Here is a 25377-nt window from a genome sequence, read left to right as displayed (position 1 = left end):
TGTATTTGGAGGGTCACTGAATCTTTCCTTTGCTGTTGGGGAATCCTGGAGTATGCCCTGCCGCCACACTACCAGTGGAGGTATTATCAGCTCAACAGAGCAACAGCCCAAACCGGCCCAGCCTGTGATCAAAGAAAAGAGCAGAGGGACCCATCTCCCGGTTACCTACACGGTTGCCTTCATCTCACTTACACCCCAGGAAACACTCTTAGTGCCATCCACTACCAACTAGAACTAGCCTGACTTCCCCCAACATGGAATGGGGCATGTTGGCATGTAGACATCACAGCCCATCTGCTGTGGGTTGTGGAGCTGGATAGCAAAACTACAGTCTAGGCTGTCTCTAGCTGTGGGTCAAACCACCCATGTGCTGTTTCATACAATGGAATTACCGAAGGGTAATTTACAAAACTGAAATTACTTTGTGGCAATAAAATGGGTATGTATATGTTCAGGGGTAGGGGCATATGAGGGTGGGCAAGTGTATGGTTGGGAGCATGGGTGCTGCTTCTAAGCACCTAGGAGAAAAAGTATGACACCAGTTATAATACAGAGCTGTGACATATTCAAGGGCCAGTGAACATGGAATGAGGTTACAATACCCATTTAGTTTGGGTTACATAGTGTTGGTGCCACCTTTATTAAGGTGCCATCAGGTCGACAAATTCTGCTACTTGCAAGTTATTCATATTACAAACAAACATAAAACAAGGTGACATAGGTAAGTCCAATAAACTTTCCCAGGGGCCGCAGTAGGCAGATTTGAGGTTAGCAGGAAATGGCTAAAACTGGCGTTGGTGCAGAAATGCTAGTTAGAAAGTATAAGTGCCATAGAGGCAAGTATAAGAGTAACTGGGGAAGGGACGTTTATTTGTGTAATGTATGCAGGCATATCCGAGTGAGGTCTTCTGTTCACAGAGGCAGATTTTCATTGTACTTTAGAATCTTTTGAGGGTATATTCTGTGTTTAGAGTTGTGTGGAGGGTGTTCCACTGTTTCAGACCCAATATTGACTTTTGAACAGGGGTAAAGCAAGATTGTTAACCTGTGATGATCTTACCGGTACTGTAGAGAGATACAGCTTTATGTAAGATTCAAGGTACTTACGAACATTGTTATGGAGGATTTGCACAGTATTACAGTTGATATTTGTTATTCTCTTCACAACTAGGAGCCAGTTGAGGTTGTTCAGGTCTTGTTCGGTTTGGTTCCAGAGCTCGAGTCCCAAAATAAGCCTGGCTGCTTATTTTTGGATAATATGCAGTTCATTTTTGTTTAATCCTAGATAAAGACTATTATCATAGTCTAGGAAAGGGAGGAAAATTGATCTTTCGTGAAGGGAGGAGGATCACTGAGATAATGTAAAACTCAGTGGGCTACTTCTGAGCTCCATCAGAATATAGAAAGAAACATTAATCATGTTTGAGAAGCTTGACACACCATAAAAGCTTTTCAGTTCTGAAGGAGAAGCAGATAAATGAATGGCCGCCTCACCAAGACACGCATCATGTCAACTGTGTAATTCTTTATGCACAGCAGAAGACATTGTTAATATATTGAAGCATGCGAATAATTGTGCAATATTTTCATATGACCTAAGTGTTTCAAGGCGTGACGAGGCAATGAAGGGGGAATAGAGGGAGGACAGAGACAACGATCTTACTAGGCCAAGTGACATTGAGATTGTGCAAGTGCAGAGGAGGGGAAAAGTGCCAGGGGAAAGGGGAGGGGACAGTGCTGTACATGGGATCAAAACAATAACAAAAAGTGCGGCCAGCAGGTGCAAAAAGTGCAGACAGCAGGTGTCCAAAAATGCAGGTAGGGGGACTGTAGGGTTAGATATACAGACCGAAGTGTATGGGTTGCCAGGGGGCAGTGTGAGTGTTCAACTGGGTGGGCAGGGACCTAGGCCCGAAATCAGAGGGTAGCCAGGTGACCAGTGCAGTATCAGACAGGAAATCAGCAGGGGAGAGGAAGAGAGAAGGCAGAAGCAAAGAGGAAGTTCTTGAGGTGCTTCCGGAACCGGAGATGTTTCTCCTCAAGTTTCAGAGAGGCAGGGAGGGCTGTTCCAGAGGGAGGCCCCAGCTGAAGAAAGAGATCTACCACCAACTCGTTGCTTGGAGAAGAGAATGACCCTGAGGGAGTTGAAGGTGGAGGAGCGAAGAGCTCGAGTAGGAAGGTATTTGCGAAGAGAGAGTAAGAGGTATTGAGGATTCAGGCCACAGAAGGCCTTGTGGACAATGAAGAGGGTCTTGAACTTAATCCTTGCAGCCACTGGGAGCTAATGCAGAGATTTCAGTGCTGGAGAAATACAATCCCTGGGCTGGAGGCCAAGGGCAAGTCTTGCAGTCCTGTTCTGGATGAGTTGCAGAAGGCGAAGAGTAGAAGCAGGCAGATTTAGGAAGAGGCTGTTGCAGTAGTCCAGCCTAGAGAGAACCAGAGCTCTAGAGACAGTGAGCTTCTGGGGGAAGGAGAGGAAAGGAAGAATACCTCTGAGAAGGTGCAGTTGGTAGATTGACTTCTTAGAAACGTCAGAGATGCGAGGAGAAAAGGAGTGTGGAGTCGAAGATGATCCGGAGGTTCTTAACCTCACAGGTGGGAGCAGGAAGAGGGCCAAGGGAGGCCGGCCAGCGAGTGACAGCAAAGGAGCGTGCAGGTGTGCCAATAAGGAGAATCTACGTCTTACTGGCATTACGGCAGAGATCATTGGTGGCACACCATTCCTGGATAGCAGACAGTCAGAGATGAGAGAAGGAGAAGAGGTGTCTGAGGGGAGCTGGAAAACAAGCTGAGTGTCATCCGCATAGTACTGAAAGTTGGAGCAGACAACGGCAATGCGGTGGGCGACACGTGCCAGGTATTGGTTGAACAGCCAGGGAGAGCGTGAGGAGGATGGCATGGTTGACCGTGTCAAAGGCAGAAGAGAGATCGAGTAAGATGAGGGCAGAGGGGAGATTAGAAACGGGGTTAGAGCGCAGGTCTTTACAGATGTTCAGGAGAGCAGTTTCCGTGCTTCTGGCTGCTCTGAAGCCAGAGTGATGGTCATGGAGACAACCAACAGATTCAGTGTGAAGATTGAGCTAGGAGATGGCCAGCTTTCACGTGGACACTACCCCTTCTTCCATATGGGCAGCCTGCCCAGGCCTCCCTTATGATGTTCACCCACTCCCACATCACTGGAATCGCTCATCAACTATTCACGGCATCCACATGCCCACTCACTTGACAGCTAGCACCCACCCAGACATCATCAGAGTCCCCCCGGCCCCACTCCCACAGCCTCTAGCTCTAGCTCAGCCACATCTTCTTGCCCCTGCCTATCATGCTCTTATATATTCGGTCCATCTCCTTTTCTTTCCAGTGGCTATCCAGCATCCTTACTCAAGGACCACCCCAATCCAAGAACCCGGTAAGAATCCTTACCAAACAATAATCACAATTTATATGAACTATGTATGTAATTTTTCTATTTATCTATGTAATACAACATTTGCGTTGAGAAATGACACAAACTCACCATGTCACCAATAAACACTCACCTCACCACCAACTGCACAGCCTTGCTAAAGACCTACGGTCAAAACACATGTTGGCTTTCCTCGTGTGAACAAGCACTACACGTGCCTAGTTAACCACTGGCAATTTTGTGCCGATTAAATCAGGACTATATACACAATCAAGTGTCTTGACTTATCATTTAGCAACATCGAAAAGATGCGAGTGAATTCTTCACAGATCCAGCGCCAATACAAACAGGGTTTCAACTTCTTTGGTTACCGAAACAGTACACAAACCTAATGAGCTGCCTGTCTATGTACAAATGCATTGCGTCTTGCGTTTAATATCCTAGCCATTATGGTGCATGGAAAACTTTCGCAACTGTATTAAGGCAATATTAACCAGGCAACCGCTGCTTGTAATGGCTAGTTGCTCAATTTAAGGGCCCTATGGTGCCAGGGTCTGAACGCAGGTGATAGTGCATTATCGGCAGAGTCTGCACTCCACCCTGGTTTAATATCACCATTGACAAACGCAAGTACAAGAAGCAGGGTGTTAATAGTGTCTATTTTCAAAGTGTTCCTTCATTGTGACGCTGAGTATTGTAGGCCATGCCACACCAAAGGAAAAGGTTATCCCAAATAAGATGGCTGTTATGGGATAAGTAAATGGCTCTGGCATGAAGCCCCTTTTCACCTTCCATGAAAGCCCAAAGGCAGGGAACAGAGAAGGGAGGCAGTAATGTGAGGGCAGATGGTGGCGATAAAGGATAGGAGAGGAGATTTGCTTTGTGGGTTACAGGGCTAGGGGGTGTGGCGCTGCCCGATGACTGGCCTACGCGGCGGCATGACGTTTCACGCCGCCGCGCTAAGTATAAATAAAGGGGGCGTTCCCGGCCGCATTAGAGCGACCGGGAAGCCCGAACACGAAGGACTGGTGTCTATTGATTCCTTCATGTGTCGGGGGCTTGCGGCATCGCGTGGGGGCTCCGACCCGCCCCCAACAGTGGCGACGAAGCGGTGAGGGAGACCGGGGCCCGGTGGTGAAATCTCTGGGAGATTAATTTTTCTAAACGAAACGAATTTTCGTTTCCTCTCATGCCAGGTCGCGGGACGCAGACGCGGCCGGCGGCCATTTTGTTCAGAGGCCGTGAAACTTCACGAGGCTCCGGTTTGGAGCGTGGAGTTACGACAGGCCTAAATTTTGGACTCATTAGTAGCAGGAGGCCTACCCTGCACGCCCATGTCGGATTTGTGGATTTTAACCTGTTTTTGGGTCTTTTACGTCGTGTGGAAGCCAGGAGAGGACTGATATGACAGGGCCAATCCACTATCTTTGGCTCAATTTTTGGAACTTCTAAGTCCATTTGGAGACCGGCAACGTGGATCCTTGGTGTTCTTTGCACCCTTCATCATTAGAGTGCCGTGGGTTTTTCTTCTTTGTCCTCTTCATCATCAAGCCTGGCTGCTCTGGACAACTGTGTTTTTGGACATCCACTGGTGCCTTATCTGGATATCTCCCCGTGTTGGAACTGTTGTGTACCCGGGAAGGAGGGGTGAGTCGCACTGTGTCGGTGGGTGTCTGAGTTGCGGCCCTCAGGACAGTAGGTGGGGGTGCCTGTGCGCTCAAGCCCAGGGGCGACTCTGAGGATTCGGACAGTGGTGGTGCAGCAGCGTCCCTCCCCCGCGATCGTGGCCAGGCAGCGGCTCAACAACAGGCCGCCCTACCTCCCGTGATCCAAGTCCTTGCAGGACCGCCACCTGGACAACCGGGTTTTCCCATTATGGCTCAAGCAAGAGCACCCGCGGCCCATGCCGCCTTGCAGCCGATTCCGGAATTCGATGCGTCAGGCCCACCCTCGAGCATGGGGCCCCGATGGAGAAGATGGGTGAGCCGCCTCGACATGTATTTCAGGGCTGCTCAGGTGACGGATGATGACAGCAGAATTGCCACCATGCTGTATTCGGCAGGGCCGACAGTCCAGGAGATATTTGAATCGCTTGCTCCTGTCAACAACTCTTATGATGCGGCCAAGGCGGCCCTCCTCGCACACTTCCTTCCCCTTGCAAACGTGGACTATGAGAGGTTCGTCATGCTCTCGGCGAAGCAGAAGGAGGAGGAGACACTGGACACTTTTTATGGTCGCTTACGCCGCCTCTCCCTCGGTTGTGCATGGGGGGATGCAGACGACATGATACGCACCATGCTAATCCAGGCATGCTCCTCCGGCAAGCTCAGGAGGCAAGTCCTGAGAGAGCCGGGCCTCACGCTGCCCCGTATTTTGGAGCTGGGCAGGTGCCACGAGGTAGCAGAGGCACGCGCCAACAAGATGGAAGCTGGGTCTCGGTCGGTGAGGTCGGAGGAGGTGTGTGTCGTGTGGCGGGGTGGCCGAGGAGTGAGACGCCCGGGTGGAGGACCCCGAGACAGGGCTGGGAGAGCCGGGGAGTCGTGCCAGAAGTGTGGATACGATCTCCCTCATATGGCAGAATGCCCGGCGGCTGGAAAAACCTGTGGGAGGTGTGGACTGGCCGATCACTTCTCGAGAGTGTGTCGGGCAGCCATGCCGGTGATGGTGCCGAGAGGTCAGGCACGGACATGGGCTCCGCGCCAGAGCCAACAGCCCAGTATTGCCCAGGTAGAACAAGGGGAAGTTGAGTCCCATCTGGAAGGAGCCGAGGAGGAAGACGAGGAAAACATCTTTTCCGTCTCAAGCGTGGGAGTACTTAAAGGAAGAAGCCGGAGACAGCCGAGATGTATGGTCGAGATCAATCACTCCCCAGTCCCAGTGCTCGTTGACACCGGCGCCTCTGTCAATGTGATGGCCAGAGGGCATTATGACTCCCTCAAACCCCTTCCGGGTCTGGTCGCACCGAAGGCCCGCATATTTGCGTTTGGGGGTCAGGAACAGCTACCGCTCGACAGTGCCTTCGTGGCAGACGTGGAACATGATGGCTCACAAATCAGGGCCCGATTTTATGTGACCCCGGTGAGCAACAATACCCTGCTCAGTTGCGCAGCTGCGGAGGCCTTAGGTATCGTCAGCTTTGCATACTCCGTCCACCTGGAGGACATTAACGATCTCCTCGACAAATATGCTGCACTCTTCAGTGGGATCGGAAAGATGATCGGGGAACCAGTTCGATTACACATCGATGAGTCAGTACAGCCCATCGCATTGAAACACCGACGAGTACCTTTTCATTTAAGGGAGCAGGTAGATAAGGAGCTGGACAAGTTGGTGAGCTTGGACATCATCGAAAAGGTTGAGGGCCCAACCCCCTGGGTGTCCCCGATCGTGGTGGCCAGAAAGCCCAAGCAACCCGACTTGGTACGCATTTGCGTGGACATGAGGCTCCCCAACAAAGCGATCAAAAGGGAACGCCATCTTACTCCGACGATCGATAATATCATTGCTGATGTTCAAGGGGCTCGAGTGTTCTCGAAGCTGGACCTCTGAGCCGGATATCATCAGGTCATCCTTCATCCAGAGTTCCGGTACATAACAATGTTTACCACCCACCGGGGACTATATCGATACAAGCGGTTGAGTTTTGGAGTGTCGTCTGCTGCTGAAGTGTTCCAAAACATCATCAGGGGCGCCCTAGCAGATCTAGAGGGCGTCCTCAACATCAGCGATGATATTCTGGTGTTTGCCAAAACCGAAGTGGATCACATGAAGAGGCTCGAGGACACTCTGAAACGACTTCAATCGTTGGGCCTCACCCTGCACAGGGAGAAGTGTGAATTCTTGCGCCCCTCTATTGAATTTTTTGGCTTCATATTCAAGGAGGGGGGGGTGTCGCCAGACCCGAAGAAGGTGCAGGACATCAAAGCGGCAAAGGCCCCCTAGTCTGTGACGGACGTGAGGAGCTTCCTGGGGATGGTAACGTATTGCGGGCGGTTCATCCCGAACTTAGCCTCAAGATCCGAACCACTCCGGGCGCTGACCAAGAAGGAGTCACCATGGCATTGGGGCCCTCTCGAACAGGCCGCCTTTGAGGACATTAAGGGTGCCCTCACAACGGGAGATACCATGGCGTTTTTCGACCCTGCCTTGGAATCGGAGATTGTGGTGGATGCGAGTCCTTTCGGGCTGGGGGCAGTGCTGACTCAAGTGGACCGCAACGGGACTATTCGACCTGTGGCATATGCAAGCAAAGCGCTCACCGAAACGGAACAGAGGTACTCCCAGATCGAGCGGGAGGCCCTGGCAGTGCTGTGGGGCTGCAAGCATTTCCGGCTCTATGGCTTGGGACGTCCAGTGACGGTGGTGACTGATCACAAACCGCTGCTTCCGATTCTGGTGGGCTCATCGTCAAAGCCACCAGCTAGAATTGAGAGGTGGATGCTCGCCCTCCTCGAGTATTCAGTCACCCTGGTATACAGGCCGGGGGCCAACAATGCCGCAGACTACCTGTCTCGTCATCCGGGAGTAGGTGGGGGAGATGGACATGACACCTGCGGAGAAGAGGCGGACAGTTATGTACGAATGGTGGTGGAGGCGGCAACGCCAAATGCGATGTCCCTAGAGGAGTTGGAGGCTGCTGCGGCTGAGGACGAGTGCTTTCGGATCTTGAAGGACACAATGCACAATGGGTCCTGGAAGTCCGACCTCGGAGCCGTGTCCGGGCGCACCCAGGAAGCCAAAACAGCGCTGGAGCAGTTGTGGAAGGTGAAGGAGGAGTTGTCGTTCTCCGACTCAGGGCTGTTACTCCGGGGTGACCGGATCGTCATTCCACGGTCGAAGGTGAGCGACGTGATCAGCCTCGCCCATCATGGACATCAGAGCGCCGCTAAGACCAAGGCGCGGCTCCGCTCGAAAGTCTGGTTTCCGGAGTTGGAGAAAAGGGTGGACGACTTTGTGGCGGCCTGTGTATGGTGTCAGGCGGCCTCTCCGCTGCAACGAGAACCTGCAATTGAGGCAATGCCCCGTGGCACGAGGCCCTGGGAGATCGTCCACGCTGACTTTGGCTCAACATCAGTGGGCACTCACTTCCTGGTGATAGTAGATGAACACTCGAGATACCCGGAGGTTGAGTTCGTCGAGTCGGTGGCTTTTGAGCATGTGGTGGTGGCCATGGAGAAGATATTTGCGGCCCATGGTTTCCTCCACACTCTCTGCTCTGATAACTGATCGCCCTTCCAAAGTGAGCGGTTCTCCGAGTTGATGGAGAGCTGCGGAATACAACACAGGAAGATCTCCCCCCTGTGGCCCCGTGCAAACGGGGACGCCGAGAGACTGATGAGGACCCTGAATAAAACGTTCCGAATTGCTCAGGGGCAGGGGCAATCCTTACAACGCGCCTCTATCAGTTTCTGCGGGTGTACCGCACCACCCCACATGCCGCCACGGGAGTGGCACCCGCCGAGGCATTATTCAAGAGGTGCCCCAGGGGATTGCTGCCAGAAGTAGGGGAGAAAGAACCAGGGGTCATCGATAGTCCGCGGGTGGAGGCTGAAAGACGAGTCCGAATGGAACAGGAGAACCTGCGCAGGGGTCTCCGACCTCAAAGACTTGAACCGGGAGATGAGGTCCTGATCCGTAATCGACACCCTCACGGGAAGCTATCGCTCCCCTATGAACTGGAGCCTTTGGATGTAGTGGCAGTGAAAGGATCCATGGTGACGGCCTCGGATGGATGGTCGGCTGTCACCCGAAACGTGAGTTTCTTCAAGAAACTGGGTGATTCACGAACTGAGACCCCACCCGAACCTGATCCACCAGACATACCTGCTGACGGAGGTCTCTGGGGCGAAGGACCCGAATCCCCAGTCCGGGGAGACGCGGCGGAAGGACATCACGTGCCGGAGGTAGGCCGGAGGTATCCCCAGAGGGCTGGGCGAGGGAAACCTGCCTACCTCAGCGAATATGTTGTGGGACGATTGATTAGTGAACTGGGGTGATAAGATCTGGGTGGATGACATTAAAGGGGTTTTTGTTTTGGGTGTGCAGTAGTATTTATGTTAGATGTGTGGTTTTCCTGGTTAATAAAGTTACTGTTAATCTATGTTCGTGTTCCTCCCGGAAAAGGAGGAGTGTGGCGCTGCCCGATGACGGGCCTACGCGGCGGCGTGACGTTTCATGCCGCCGCGCTAAGTATAAATAAAGGGGGCGTTCCCGGCCGCATTAGAGCGACCGGGAAGCCCAAACAGGAAGGACTGGTGTCTATTGATTCCTTCATGTGTTGGGGGCTTGCGGCATCGCGTGGGGGCTCCGACCCGCCCCCAACAGGGGGTAACGTTGAGGGAGTAAAGTTAATGGGCTTAAGTTCAGGGGAGTGGGATAGTGCGGTGCACAATAAGAGCAAGAGAATACAGGCTTGGGTCAGTGAATACAGCCCAGGTACTCTCAGACTGGTTTGGCTGTGCACTGCAATCACGGTGCTAACACTAAAAATGCTTCAAAAGTGAATGGTTCAAGAGCCTTAACATGCACACTGAGAAGATCCTTCATCAATTCTCTATCAAAGCAGCAATTACATGTTTATTTGAAACATTTGTATTACAAGGACTAAATAAGAAAATAAGGGAAACCCCCAATTTTGAAAAGAAAATGAGCCTGCCACCAACATAACATGCCAAAGTGTAGAAACATAAAGAAGTCACGCTCCTAACCTCTTTTCCCGAGGTGCAAAAGATACTGAAGATTGAATTCAGCTCAAAACCATGTCGAGGCTGCATTTGACACGTCATCCCATGAGGTTTTTCGTGGACGGTAAAATACAGCTGCGCTCTTCCGACTGGAACATCATTTGACGCTACGACACATAGTGATAAAGGGAAACACCATTCAGAACAAGTATTAGCAAATAAAGTCTCTACCAGCTTCAATACATTTTCGTGAACGTAAACAGATGGTATGGGTAGAAAAATACCTGTGTGGTAGATAGAGACACGCATCTGTGTGTGTGTTTGTTTTAGAGGGAATATGTAGAAAAGCATATTTCCAACATCAATGGAGCAGATTAGTATAATGGGGTGTGAACAATGATCTGCAATGCACACAGAAAGGCTTCAGATTTCCCCGACACTCACACGTTCATTGACTCCCAAAACAAGCCTGGCTGCTGCTTTATTTTGGGGGGAGCCCCTTCTCTTCTCAGTGCAAGACAGAGTGTTCTTTGCGTGTCTAACCTGTTTTTAACAGCAACAGTAAATGCGCAGGAATGCTGTGATTTGTATACCGAACGAAAGGGGTGGGGCTATCCCAAACAAGATTGCGAGAAGGGTCACTTTGGGAATGTGCTAGTTCCTCTGTTGTTTCTTTTAGTTCCAATGATTTCAATTAACGTGTTCGGCACCCACACAATAAAAACCCTGCTAAATTCACAACAGGAAATTTAACCGAAGCCCTTTCACAGCCCATTTAATGATTCAAAGGGGATTCAGTCAACCCTGCCAAGACAGCACCACTAATCTAAGGTGGAGTGGAGCTGTGCTTTCCATGCCTTGAAGATGAAGACCACCTTAGTAGCAAAGGCAGCTGCTAATGAACACTTCAGATTTACCAAAATCGTCTCCCGCCCACAGAAGCTTCAGGATAGTTTCAGAACATCAGTAAAATGCTGCCCGATTTTTATTTAAGCATGTTTTGGGGAGAGTCATTCAGGAGTTCATGCAACAGAATCTATGAATTAAAAAAACACCTCGATTACACATTTGATGATAGCCGCCATGTCCCAGGTTTATTTATTGGACATTTGTATGGCGCCTATACACAGGTTTTTCCAGGCACCACAAGAGAAGATGGGGGTGGGAGGGAGGCATGGTACTCACAAAAGTAGAACAAAAAACGGTTATATTGTCCATGTGACAAACCTACCGTGCAAGTGCATGACAAGGTGGTAAGTGCAAGGGCCAGGGGGTAGAGAGAAAAGTACAGGAGCAGGGAACCCCCAAGGGTGGTGGCGGGCAAATGTTGGACGGGCCAAGGCGGTAAGTGCCAGGGGAAGATGGGGAGATGGGAGGATAAGTGCGGTGGACATGGAGGACCAAGTTGGGCTAGTCCAGGAAATTATGAGTTACTCACCGTAGTGACTAGTCCCCTTTCCTCCATACTGTATGGGAGTCTCTTCCAAGGGACAGGAGACAGAACCTTTTTCACCAGAAAAAACCTTCTTCCCCTTTAAATTTAGAGGCGCGCTGGGATGCGGCCCACGGAGCATGCACTACCCTGACTCCGCCGACACACCTCAGTCCCCATTGACGCATCGACAATAGATTTAACTTTGCCTAGTATTATATATTATATGGGGGGGGGGAGGTTGGTGGGACGTATGGAGGAAAGAGGACTAAGGAGTATGTTAATCACTACGGTGAGTAACTTATAATACTCTTACGTCCCCGTCCCCTTTCCTCCATACTGTATGGGTGATTACAACTTAATGTAGCCCCAGGGTGGAGAGGAGACCCCCCCTTAAGCAAATAGGTTCCTGAGAACCGCCTGTCCGAAAGCCGCATCAGATCGAGAGCCGGCATCCAAACAGTAATGCTTGCAGAAAGCCGATGGGGTGGCCCAAGTGGCCGCCCTGCTTATGACTTGCCAAGGGACATGGCACTGGAATGCGATAGGCGTCGCTTTGGCCTGACAGCGTGGGCATGCATGTTGGCCGGAAGTGGCTTGTGCTGGCCCTCGTACGCTTCCTTGATGGCAGAGACCATCCAGCAAGATATGGACGCCATGGAGGCCTGATAGCCTGGTCTTGAGCCTTGGAAAGTGACAAACAGGGCGTCCGATTTGCGGAAGCCCTGGGTCCTGGCCAAGTAAAACTTCAGGGCACGCCTGACATCCAGGCAGTGCAGCACCCTCTGTGCTTCGTCCTTGGGATCGGGAAAGAATGCAGGAAGGACTATTAAGCAGACTGCACCTCAGGCAGAAATGCAGGGAGTGTCCGCAGGACTACCTTGTCCCTGTGAAAGTTAGTATATGGTTCCGGTTTCGAGGTGACCAGCGCCTGTATTTCGCTGACTCTACGCGCCGAGGTGAGGCCGACTAGCAAGGCCGTCTTGATGGTGACCAGCCTGATGTCCGCGCATGCCATTGGCTCAAACGGTTTGTGTGCCAGAGCGATCAAGACTATGTTGAGGTCCCACACAGGGTGCGGCCTCTTGACGAGCGAGTAGAGCCTTGCGAGCCCCGTTAAATGTTTCTTGACGATAGGATTCGAGGAGGAGAATATCCCCTCCTCCGAGTTCCTGTAAGCCCCTATGGCTGCAAGGTATGTACGGCAGGTGTCCACCTGCACACCAGAGTGCGCACGGTGTGCCGAGAAGGAGAGCATGTTGTCCAAAGAACATGCCAGGGGGTCGATTTCCTTGGAGTCTGCCCAGTGGCAGAATCTGGTCCATTTACTCTTATACTGGGCCCTGGTAGCCTTGCCCCTTGCGCTGTCTAGGACCTCCAGATTAGCCTGTGAGCGGCTGAGGTCCCGCAGCATTACCTGCTCAGGTACCACACTGAGGGCTAGCTTCTGTGGGGCGGGGTGGATGACCCTGCCCCCTTTTTGAGCCCGATGATGTGCTGGGCCTGTAGGGAGGTGAATTGGAGGCACCTCCAAGAGGCCGAGCAGCTCCGAAAACCATGGCCTGCCCAGCCACCATGGAGCTATTACAATGATGTTGAGCTGGCGAGACTCCTTGATCTTGCAAATCACTGTGAATCAGCGGAGAGGGTGGTAGGGTGTAAGCCCTCATGCCATTCCACTGAAGCCGAAATGCATCGCCCAGGGAGCCGGGGCCCTGTCCCTGCCAGGAGGCGAACTGAGGGCACTTCCTTTTGTGCCAGGTGGCACAGAGATCCACCTTCGGATGACCCCACCTGTGTAGATCCCTTTCCTCGGCTGGCTCTTCCCTCTGAAACAGCCTTCCGCCCCTCCTCAGGCTTGAGCTGGATCAGAAACTTCTCAAGACTTTCCTTTTCTCATCTTCCTTCCCTCTCCTGTATTAATGCTCCATCTGCTGCTGCAACTGAGGCCGGGTCCCTTCAGAGTCATACAGGGGCAAGACCACCCTTTAAAAGTTCCCCCTGCATCCTTTGTTAGCACTTGCCCTTGCGCTCCCTTACTCTTACGTGCCGAACTCTTTCCTCCATAATGTATGGGCGTCCCTTCCAAGGGACGGGAGATGGAACCTTTTTCACCAGAAAAAACCTTCTTCCCCTTTAAATTTAGAGGGGTGCGGGGGTGCAGACCAGGGAGCATGCGCTGCCCTCGCTCTGCCTTCCGGCGCCACACCTCAGTCCCCTTTTCCATGTCGACGGGAACAGGCCGAATTCACCAGCGCTCCAGAGTTTGGCTTCGGCCATGTAATTTCACGCACGGATACTTCTTCTCTTTGTCTTCTTTTTTTTGTCTTTTTTTATCATTCAGGTACCCGGTCCTCAGCGTCACGCTCCTCCCCGGTGCATGTCGATTTACCCAGAGTTCAGCAGGTGTCCATCCTGCAACATGCTCTTCCCAACTTCAGACCCCCACGCCCACTGCCTATGTGTAACGCTCACCTGATTCTCGCAGAGGCGCCGGTCTTGACTGGGCGACTACCGTATCTTCAAAAGTGATGTGTAGCACCCGGTTGGCTCTTTGGGCTGGACCTCTGTGCACTGTATGCCTGACTCGAAGAGTAAGATGTCTGCAGATAGAAAATATGGGATTAATGAACTGGGGTTATTGGGGTGTCCCTATCTCTTTCCTTTTCTCCTCTCCTGTAGAACCCCAAAGGTTAACGCTCTCACCTTAGGTAAGGGAACGCCAAGCTCTCCATCTGCCTCGGGGCAGGGTGCTGTAACCAGTTTCTTCACTGGATAGGTAGCGCAGGCCTCTTGACTTCAGAGGACTGCTGTCCGTCGTTTACTTCACGAACGGTGAGTTCCGAATATTTCAAATGTCTTTAAAAGTCTTTTGTAATGCTGTCTCTTATTTTGCAGGGTTCCGGCGATGGCGGTTGACTGGCTGAAGTGAGTTGAGGATGGACCCGTATGCGGAATAGAAGCGCCTGGAAGCGCGTAAGTAAGCGCTTGTTGCTTGCTTCACGATGCGCACTAACTGTCCTTTTATTTTGCAGGTACCAGTTCGGAGCTGCTGAAGGATGCCGGAATGCCCACTGAGTTCGGCGTGGATGGAGTAATGGCACGTGAGTATTTAACGTTACCCAATGTCTTTAAACGCACCTTCTTTTGTCTTACAGATGCGGGATGCAGCGCCGAAGGCCTCCGGAGCGTGCGAAGAGTTGGTAAGCTTTTGTCTTTCAGATGCCGGAATGCAGTGCGATGACCTCCGGAGCGCGTGAAGAGTAGGTAAGCCTTTGTCTTTCAGATGCAGGAATGCTGCGCGAGGCGTTGATGACAGCCGATGGACCAGGTAAGAGATGCGCTGTCACTGAAGACCGTAGTGCTAACCTGTTCTTTCTTGTCTTTATAGATGTTGCTGAAGACTGGATTCAGGATGGTAAGCCTTTTTCCTTTATGCCCAGGATCAGATGCAGAAGACACGATGAGCGTTCTGCTGCAGAGGATGCAGAATAACGCAAAGCAAGGTTCATCCATCGGGTGTGGTTTAAATAGCCTCCTGTAGTGCTTAGGTGTCTCCTTCCACAGCCACGCCTAGGTAAGAAAAGAGTTCCTGCTTTCCAGAAGAGTTCCAGTGTTCTGAACCTAGGGAGTGGCTCCTGCCCCACCCAACAGGAAAAGTAGTCCCAAACAAAAGAGGATCAGGGGTTGAACTGGCAGGTAAGTAAGCAGCATGGTCTGCTGCAGGTAAGTCCACCCAAGCATTATGAGCCCGGCGCTTGCAGCGCTGGGACTGGGCATATTTATGAGCCTGGCGCCACTGGCGCCAGGACAGGGTCCAAAAGGTCCCAATTGGGACTGGCTGGCACTCGGAACCTGGGTTATGAGTCTGCTTCCAAGGGAGTTGGGCAAGTCCTGGCATTTTGGAAGCAGAGATCATGACACTATGCTGCCTTGGCCCAGACCACAGTTGGCAAGTTTGTGCAGCGTGTGGCTCGCTGTCATCGAAATCGCTGAAGAACAGACTAGCCGGGTGGATGGAGCTCTTCCAGAAGTAGCCTCCAGAGGACCTCAAGAACTTTGTGAAACATCGAGCCAGGCCAAAGGTAGGGCCGCTATGGGCCCTCACCCCACGCAAAGGAGACTCCTTCCCAAGGACTCTCCCGCGCGGGAGGAACCGTTTAGGGCCTTGGACCGAGGCTGCTGCAGCTACTGGCCGAGGGATCCTTGGATCCTCCCGGTGCCAGTGTTGAGGGACCGGAAGGTTCTGGTAGTGGATCTTCATCCGAGGAGCTTCACCCTTGTACTGGCAATATGGCTGAGGGGCTACGCCCTAGAATTGTCAATACGTCCGAGAGGGCACCTAAACGCAGCTCTACCGACCCCCGGGTCGAGGACGTCACACCTACCGGCTCTAGGCCCGAGGAGCAGGCTAGGCCTCATGATCCACACGCAGGAGTCCTGGATGAGACTGAGCCCAGCGAGCCGAGCAACACATCGCAGGCACATGGCAGGAAGCTTGACAAAATGGCCACCACACCAGACAGTGGCACCCGTCCGACGCCATTCCAGGAGTTCGGCAAAGAACAAGTGTCAAGGTGGGACTGCCCACAACCAGGTACGTGGCCTACAGTCTATCCTTCTTATGCACAGGGCAGCTTCCCACTGCGTCCATATGGGTAGGGTACGTAGCGGCTCCAGCAGCTCCCGGCTACCCCGTCAGTACCCCCTACCACCTCCCTGGCCAGTGAGGAGGGGCTCTTCGAGAGGTTCCTAGGGCTCATGAAGTCACGATGGATGGGGATTATCCTCAAGGTCGCCATCAGGGTGGTCCTCATTACGATGCTAGCGCACTACAAGCCCCTCCGCCGGCATCCCCGGTCCCAGCGCAGCCGCTGCCTCTGGCCCCCCAGCCGATTCCTCAGGCGGCTCCGTACCAGCCTCTGCCTGCTCCTCAGCCTCCGGCCGCGGTCACTATGCCCCAGCCTCTGGCTCCAGCTACTCCTCCACCTCCACAGGACATGGATGAGGAGGAGGATCCGGACACGCCATCCTCAGCTAGGGCTTTGCACAAATGTCTTGCAGGGCTGGCAGAGTACCTGGGCCTACCCCACCCCAAAGTTGAGCAGCCGCAGAGTGGGTTCTGGCTGAAGTCCTCACGTGACGCCCCTCTGCCAAAAAGGGGGTTCCACTGCAAGCCGATGTCTCCCTGGCCAAGAAGGGTTGGCTCAAGCCCCACTCGGTCCAGCCGGTCAATCGACGCCTGGACGCCAAGTACAGGAAGATGGAGGGGGATACACTCTTGCTGTCGGCACATCCTCAGCCACGTCCCTCAGTGATACCTGCGGCATCACTACACTCCAAGCCTCAGTCGTCCTCAGCCTCCTCCTCTGCGGCGCTGCTACGCAAGGAGAAGATGATCTTGGGGGCGTACGGCAAGAAACTCTATTCCAACGCATCCTTTCATCTTCGTCAGACCAATGCCGACGCCATGCTGGCGGCTGCTAACTAAAGGTTATGGCGGGAAATCGCGAACTTCCTCCCGGAACTCCCTGCGCAGAGCCAATCACGCTTTAAGGCGAGACTGGCTGAGGCCAAGGTAGTAGCGCAGGACCTCATGGACTCCACAGAGATCCAGGCAGCCGGACCACTTTCTGCCTCAGAACCGGCGCAAGCAACAAAAAGGGGGGGTAAGGGCTTTTTCCAGTCACCCACCTCCGCGACAGCCTCTGAGGGAAAGAAGGCATGACACGCCCCTTCACGTCCATGTGTCTCCAGAGAGGGGCAGGCTTGCTCATCCATGAACATTTCTGGCGCCAGAATTTCGCGGACCCCTGGATCCTCTTAGTATCCAAGGGGTACCGCCTGCCTATCCCAGCCTAACCCAACCTCTCCTCCCCTCCACTCCCACAGGTTGGGACATTGAAAAGATTGTTAGAAAAGTGGGGGGAGCAATCAGCCTTAGTGCTTCTAAGGTCACACACAATTGTAACCAATGGGACGATGATCAAAATGAAACCGACAAACGCCTCCCTCCTTTAAATATTTGTATACTTGGAATTCTAGGAGCTTCAATTAGTTTACGACCAAGGAGGAGGGATTTAAACAATTGTTAAAAGCAAAAATAAAGACCACCTTGAATTAAGACTCTCACCTGCACCCCCAGCCATGGCCAGGAGCGCCAAGAACCTCACCAAAGAAAGCATCACACCCTACCTAGTTCCTCTCACGAACAACCTCCCTGCCTCATTTGACCCAGCTGTACTGGCAGATATCTACAAAACCACCATTAGCACTGCCATTGACATCATCGCCCCCCTACAAAAAGAAAAAATCCAAAAACTCCAAACACTCCAATACGTGGTTCTCAGCAGAACTAAAAGAACTACGAACTAAAAAACGCAAAGCCCTCAACGTATGGCAAAAAGCACCCAATGCCTCCTCACTATCGTCCTACAAATCACTGGCCACCCAATACAAAAAAAGCATTATAGCAGCCAAATCTGCATCATATAATGAAAGAATCTCCAACGCCACCTCAGAATCCAAAGAGCTCTTCGCCATCTTCAAGGAACTCTCCACACCAGCCACTAAATCACAAGAGATTGTCAAGGACCAAGCCTGGTGTAACACCATACAAACCGCCCTTCTAAAAAAAATCGAACTCCTCCAAGCCAAAATCTTAAACCATCACAAAAATCTCACTCAGCAAATCTTAGCTGCATCTCCTAAGGAAACAGTGATTGAGAACAAAAAGATAAGTCACATCACACCCTTTAAATTTAGAGAAGTCTCAGAAAAAGAGGTAATCGATATCGTTAACAGAATCAAACCCTCCAACTGCTAAGGCGACGCCTGCCCCGCCAAACTAGTCAAAGACTGTGTTGAGACACTGGCACCATTACTCAAATCCTTCATTAATGCATCCTTCAACTCTAACTCAGTCCCAACCAGCCTAAAAGAAGCTTGGGTGCGCCCCCTCCTCAAGAAACCCACTCTAGATCCAGAAAACGCCAACAACTATAGACCCATTACAACAGTTCCCTTCCTGCTCAAGATCCTGGACAAAGTCGCCTACTCACAAATACAGCACTACCTCGAAGAAAATCGCATCTTAGGCAAAAGGCAATCGGGCTTCCGCCCGGGGCATGGGACCGAATCGGCCCTTCTAGACCTTAAAATTCAACTTAATGACATCATGGACAAAGGCAAACCGGCTCTCCTCCTACTATTAGACCTATCTGCTGCCTTCGACCTGGTCAATCATGACATTCTAGGCACACAACTTAAAAATGAAGCTCACTTCTCGCCGGAAGCCGTCTCCTGGGTCAAATCCTTCCTCGAGGGTCAACTTATGAAAGTCTTTTCTGAATCTGCAAACGCTACCCCAACCACCATCCACTGTGGCGTCCCACAAGGATCCTGCACTGCACCCACCCTATACAACATTTTCACCCTCCCTCTGTTCAATGACCTCGACCATCACCACATAGCTTACACCAACTATGCTGACGACACACAAGTCCTGCTCCCCCTTACTGGCTTATATGAACAAGACGCCGCAGCACTAACTAAAATATACACAGCCATTCAAATCTGGATGGCAGCCAACGGACTCTGCCTTAACGGGGACAAAACAGAGATCCTACTAGTTGGCACCAAAGAAACACTAAACAAACTCCCGCCTCTATGCAAATCCTTTAACGTCGATAACTGCACCATCACAGTCTCCACTGCGGTAAAAACGCTAGGAGTATACCTCGACTCCACTCTCTCCATGACACGGCAAGTCAATGCCGTAGCCGCCTCTGCTGCACTAACCACTAAGATAATCAACGCCGTTAAACCCTTCCTATCCCCTAAAAACTGCCTGAATGTAGCCAGAGCCACCGTAGGTACCAAATTAGACTACTGCAACGCCCTCTTCCTGGGCACATCTGCACAAAACATTAAAAAAATGCAAGTCACACAAAACAATGCTCTAAGAGCAGCCCTAAGCATTCCAAAAAGGGAGCACATCTCCCAAGCCAGAAAAGAAGCACACTGGCTACCTATAAAAGAACGCATACTATTTAAATCCATGGCCATCACACACAGATGCCTCTCTGCCAATGCCCCACCCTATCTTTCTGAAAGGATCACCCTCCATACCTCCACTAGACCTACCAGGTCACACCTGACCAACCAGACCTATGTACCCACTTTCAAAAGAAGCAAAGCCGGAGGGTCCAGCTTCCAACACCTAGCACCCAAAAATTGGAACGCACTCCCCACCGCCTTAAGAAGCGAAAAATCATACCATGCCTTCCGTAGACTACTCAAAACCACGCTGTTCCACTAACCCCGCCTCACCTGTACTCTCACCACTGTAATTATGGAAATAACAGCAAATGTATAAAAAAAACGCGTCTATGCTAATCTGTATATCTGTATATTCACCATGTATGCCTGTAACAAGTAAGACTTCTTAGCGCCACGATGCCCCCGGGCAGATGTGCGCTCTACAAATCCAAATAAATAAATAAATAATCCTTTTACAGGAGACATAGCTTATTAAAGAAATAAACATTGATGGCTACCACATCATTTACAGACACTGCCATTTGCAATGCCACAGGCAGGCCCTTTGTAGGCCTTCTAATAGGTGCGAGAAATTATTTAATTTTAAAAGAACTTGATAACATCCATAACCCTTACATCTTACTGGGGTTTGTTACAATAAAAACTCCTCTTGCAATTATCCAGATACTGCTTATTAACATCTATAACATCTATAATCCCCCTGGTAATGGATGGGTAGAATAAGTTACTTATCTTACCTTTCGATGGGATGTTCCTCAGACGTATTCCACATCTATGACATTAATGACCACAGCTGTGCTGCTTTGGAAACTTTTTCGGTGTAGGCGTCCTGCGTCGATGACGTCGATACGCTGTCCCTCAAGGGCCTCCGTCGAGCGTCGACGTCACCGGATGTATATATAGGACGCATGGCACCCGTAGCCTCAGTTGTCGTTTTTTCCCAGAACGTGTGGCACCAATCTCCTGCCAGTCTGACTGCAGAAAGCCTTGCGGAAACTTAAGCTGCAATCGCATAAGAAATTCTGTAGATGGGCAGGCTGGGAGGATTCGATGTGTAATACGTTGGAGGAACATCCCATGGAAAGAACGTTACCAGGTAAGATAAGTAACTTTTTCTTCAAGGGGATTGTGTCCTCCGATGTATTTCACATCTATGACAGACTCCCAAAGCAGTACCAACGTATGGAGGTGGGACATTTTTTTTAACAAATTTAGAATTATAGAATGCCCATTCAAATTGCTGAATATAGGACTGCCTTAGCAAAGGCAGCCACACCCCTAGTAGAGTGAGCCTGTAAGCCTACTGGAGGGTCCTTACCCGCCAAACGGTAACACTCAGAGATCTTCAAAATGATCCATCTGAACAAGATCCGCTTGGAAACAGCCTGACCTAAACGCCTTCCAGCATAACTAACAAAGAGCTGATCGTCCATTCTGACCCGGGACATCCATGAGAGATAGAAACTCGAAGCTCTCCTAGGATCCAACCTATAGAGCCTCTCCTCTTCCTTACCAGGATGCGGAGGAGGATAAAACGCCGGAAGAATCACCTTCTGGCTTAAATGAAATTCCAACACAACCTTCAGAAGAAAAGAAGGACGAACCCTAAGGACAACCCTGTCCTTATGAAACACCGTGAAAAGTGGCTTGGCGGAAAGTGCCTGCAACTCACACACTCAGTCACTCACTCTGCGTGCGGAAGTAACCGCAACTAAAAATACAGTCTTAAAGGACAACAGTCTCAACGGGCAAGAATATAAGGGCTCAAACTGAGCTCCGATCAGTAACTTTAAAACCAAATTCAAATCCCATCCCGGCACCTGGAAAGGCGACGGTGGAAACACAGTTAGCCCTTTTAGAAACTGAGAAATCAAAGGCATCTTAAAATAAGAAATTCCTCAGACGAGCGCTTAAATATGGACAGCGCCGCCAGGTAACCCTTAATGGTACCTACTTGCAGGCCCTTGTGGGCTAAAGAAAGCAAAACAAAAGACAAAACCAAAGGAATAGAACATTGGAAAGGATCCCCATTCTGTACCCTGCACCAGTAGCAGAATTTCCTCCAACGGCAACGGTACAGGGATTTTGTTGCGGGCCTTCTGGCCGAAAGCAACACCTCCATCATGTCTTCGGGGAGGTCCCAATCCTTATACCTCAGCCTTTCAGATACCAAGCATGAAGGCTGAGAGACTTGACCTCTGGATGGAGAACTCAACCCCGCTCCTGTGAGAGCAGATCGTCTTGGTAGGGAAGACGGCGTGGAGGGCAGATGGACAGGTCTAGAAGGTCCGGGTACCACGCTCTCCTGGCCCATGCCGGAGAACTAAGGATCATCCGGGAACCGAACCTCCGCAACACTTGCGGAATGACAGGGACTGGAGGAAACACGTACAGCAGTGGGAACGACCACTCCACTACGAACACGTCCCCTAAGGCTCCTCTTGGAGGAAATTCCCGCGAGCAGAATCTCTCGCACTTCCGGGTGACCCTGGTGGCGAAGAGATCCACTTGTGGGGTTCCCCAAAATGCGAAGATCTCCAAAAGAACTTCCTGAGCCAGCTCCCACTCGTGAGAGACCGTGCTCTGCCTGCTCAGAGCGTCCGCTGGTGCGTTTTCGTCTCCGGCCAGATGAACTGCTGAGATTGAAATATCCTGCTGGATGGCCCAGAACCAGAGCTGCGTCACCTGCCTGCACAATGGGAGTGAACCTGCCCCTCCCTTTTTGTTGAGATAGTGCATGGTCACTGTATTGTCTGTCATAATCAGGGCATGTTTCCCCCGCACAGATGGCAGAAAAGCCTTCAGAGCTAGCCTGACAGGCCGCAGCTCTAACAGATTGATATGGAGTCTGGACTCCAACGGAGACCAATGGCCGCTGGCTGTCAGCTCATTAGCATGAGCTCCCCAACTCGTGAGGGATGCCTCCGTCACGATAGTCACCTCCGGCCATGGTTGCCAAAATGGAGCACCCTTCATCAGATTGCCTTTAATGGCCCACCACAGAAGATCCTGTGCGACCGAGGGCAGAATCTGAATGTGATCCGACATCCTGCCGGAGAACTGCGACCACTGCATCTTGAGAGCCCACTGCAGAGATCTCATCCGCAGCCTGGCCTCTGGCAAGGGGAAAATGCAGAATGCCATGAGGCCGAGCAACCTCAAGAACTCTAACGCCGGGAGACTCTGGGCACGTTGAAACTTGTCCACCATCTGCAGAATGTGATGAGCCCTCACCTGGGGAGGCGAACACAGCCCCAGGGATGTGTCGAGCACTGTTCCGATGTACTGGAGCCGCTGGGTAGGTTTCAAATGGGACTTCTTTAAATTGAGGGAGAAGCCCAGCTTGTGAAGGGAGTGGCAGGTGACGGACAGATGATCCAGGGCTTGCTTGGGAGAACACGTCCTGATCAACCAACTGTCCAGGTAGGGGTAGACGTGAATCCCCCCTTTCCTGAGGTACGCTGCCACCACCATCAGCTTGGTGAAGACCCTCGGGGCAGAGGTCAATACGAATGGCAGGACCCGAAACTGAAAATGCGAGTCGCCAACCGCGAACCTCCGGTACTTCCTGTGCTTTGGATGAATCAGCACATGAAAGTAAGCATCCTTGAGGTCTAGAGACACCAACCAATCCTGCAGTTGAAGGGCCTGGAGAACTTGAGAAAGAGTTACCATCTTGAACTTGTCCTTCCTGAGGAGCTTGTTCAGCCAACGCAAGTCCATGATGGGTCTCAATCCCCCGTCTTTTTTCGGGATCAAAAAATAAGGGGAATACTCTCCCTTGTTCCCCTCCGCTACAGGCACCAGTTCTATGGCTCCCTTCTCCAGCATGGATAGGATTTCCTGCGCAAGGAGCGGATCCGGACGCTTCAAAGAGAGCTTTGCCGGGGAGCGTGGCCTGGAGCGCCAGCGATGAGGCAGCTCCATTGATGGCCTCTGCATGGGTCCGCGGCTAAAAGCTGATTTCTCCCGGTTCCTGCTATGCCTGCCATGAACGTCGCGGAACATCCCCAGCACCATCGCCTGCAATCTGGGAGCTTAACGCCCCTGGGTTTGCCATAAACGTGGCAAAACGTTCCTCCGGCGTCCGGTGCCATATCCAAGATGGCGGCCGCTCCTCTGAACCCTCTGCCTATGCACCCCGCCAGCTCCTCCTCCCCGACGCGCGGCTGACAATGGGGTCCAGAGCCTTCCTGGCACCCTTTAGGGGGGCGCTGATGGTCCCTGCTCCCGCCTGCCTGCCAGTTACACTTCATTCTGGAGCAGCTAGTAGGATCCTAACCTGCGCCCCGCCTTTGGACCGCGCCCGATGCCTTGGTGAGCCCACCATCAGCGTGATCTGCCTCCCAGTCCCCCAGAGACCTGGAGGCCTGAGGTGAGGAGCTGGGGGTGGCCTAGCCTCCTGAGGCTCGCAGTATCTGCCCCCCCCCCGGCGACCCGCCGACCCACACAAACCCACGCTGTTCCCCGGAGTGTGCACCTTCCCTGCTTTCCTGGGGCACCCCGGCCCACCTCCCCTCTTCGCCGGCCGGGGAGAACCTGCTCCCGCCAGCCGCATCCTGGACCCCGCCGCAGAGGGCCGCATGGAGCCCCGGGGCTCTTACGGTGACCCAGACCGCTTCCTGAAGGCCTGGAATTCTTCCCACCTCCTGGGGCGCTCCGGCCCAACTCCACCCCAATCGCTCTCGCCATTTTGGTTCCTGCGCCTAGTGGATTTGGGGCCGGACCCCCGGAGGGTGCCCCTAATCCCGAAGCCATGTCCCGAGCGCTGAAGTCCTCCAAATCGGCTGACATTTCCACCATGCTACAGGCCGCGGATAAAGGAAAGAAAGCAGATTCCTCCAAACTTACACCCCAGAAAGAGACCGACGACAAGGGGACACTCGCAACAAAAGAAGACCTCCAGGCCTTCATGTCGGACATCAAGTCAGAATTCAGAACCTGCATGACGGAACTCATTGCTAAACTGGAACAAACTGACCAAAGGGTCGGGAGCAGAGGATTGGGAAGGCCGAAGACCTGGCCACAGATCACTAACTCGTTATCGGCCCTACAACGTACCGTCCAGATGCTAACGGAGAGGACCGAAATTTCAAACAGGAAGACATGGAAAACCGCTCCCGCCGCAACAACCTGCGCATCCGAGGGGTACCTACCTCAGTATCTGATAAGGAGCTCCCCGGATATGCAAGCACTTTCTTCCAGTCCCTTCTGCTGGATCTGGACGAGGCCCAACTCCTACTTGACCGGACCCATAGGTTGCGCCCTCGCCGGGGAGTGGATTCCGACTCCCCTCCAGACGTAATTACAAGGATCCATTTTTACACCTCTAAGGAGGCCATCGCAGCAATAGGCCGATCAAAGGGGGAGCTCTCCTTCCAGGGCGTCCCACTCCAGGACCTCTCCCCTCTGACTCTTCAGAAACGCAGGATGCTTCAACCGCTTTCGCCATTTCTCAGAGACCAGCAGATTCGCAACCTGTGGCTCTTCCCCACGGCGCTACAATTCTCCTACAAAGGCACTTTCCGCACCATCAGCCACCTCGATGATGCAGCATCTATTCTCCGCCCGGACTCCCCCGGGGCCTCAGATCCATCCCTCCCGGGCCGAACCAGCCTGGCCCCGAACTCCAGCTCCCCAAGACCGAATCGGGCCCCTTGGTCAAGGGTGCAGAGAAACCGCAAACCCAAATGACGTGCATGGATGCCCGCACAGGACACATAGCACTGAACCACTTGAGCCGCTCAAGCTCGCCGCGGACCCTATGCGGTCCATACCCTCCTCCAAGGTGGATG

The 25377-nt window shown here is 52.2% G+C and overlaps 1 protein-coding gene across 1 annotated transcript in view; it reads right to left on the bottom strand.

Annotated features, from left to right (window-relative positions):
* PKD1L1 (polycystin 1 like 1, transient receptor potential channel interacting) overlaps nucleotides 1-25377 on the bottom strand; it is a 2330280-nt gene that overhangs the window by 1521877 nt on the left and 783026 nt on the right. Inside the window, exon 19 of the mRNA XM_069613333.1 lies at nucleotides 10114-10256. Coding sequence (XP_069469434.1) covers nucleotides 10114-10256 — 143 coding nt within the window. The remainder of the gene's footprint in view (nucleotides 1-10113; nucleotides 10257-25377) is intronic.

Source organism: Ambystoma mexicanum, chromosome 5p, assembly GCF_040938575.1.
Source record: "Ambystoma mexicanum isolate Mex_15411 chromosome 5p, UKY_AmexF1_1, whole genome shotgun sequence".
NCBI classification, from domain to species: domain Eukaryota; kingdom Metazoa; phylum Chordata; class Amphibia; order Caudata; family Ambystomatidae; genus Ambystoma; species Ambystoma mexicanum.
Note: the sequence above shows the minus strand (reverse complement) of the source record. Positions and strands in the feature narration are given on the sequence as shown.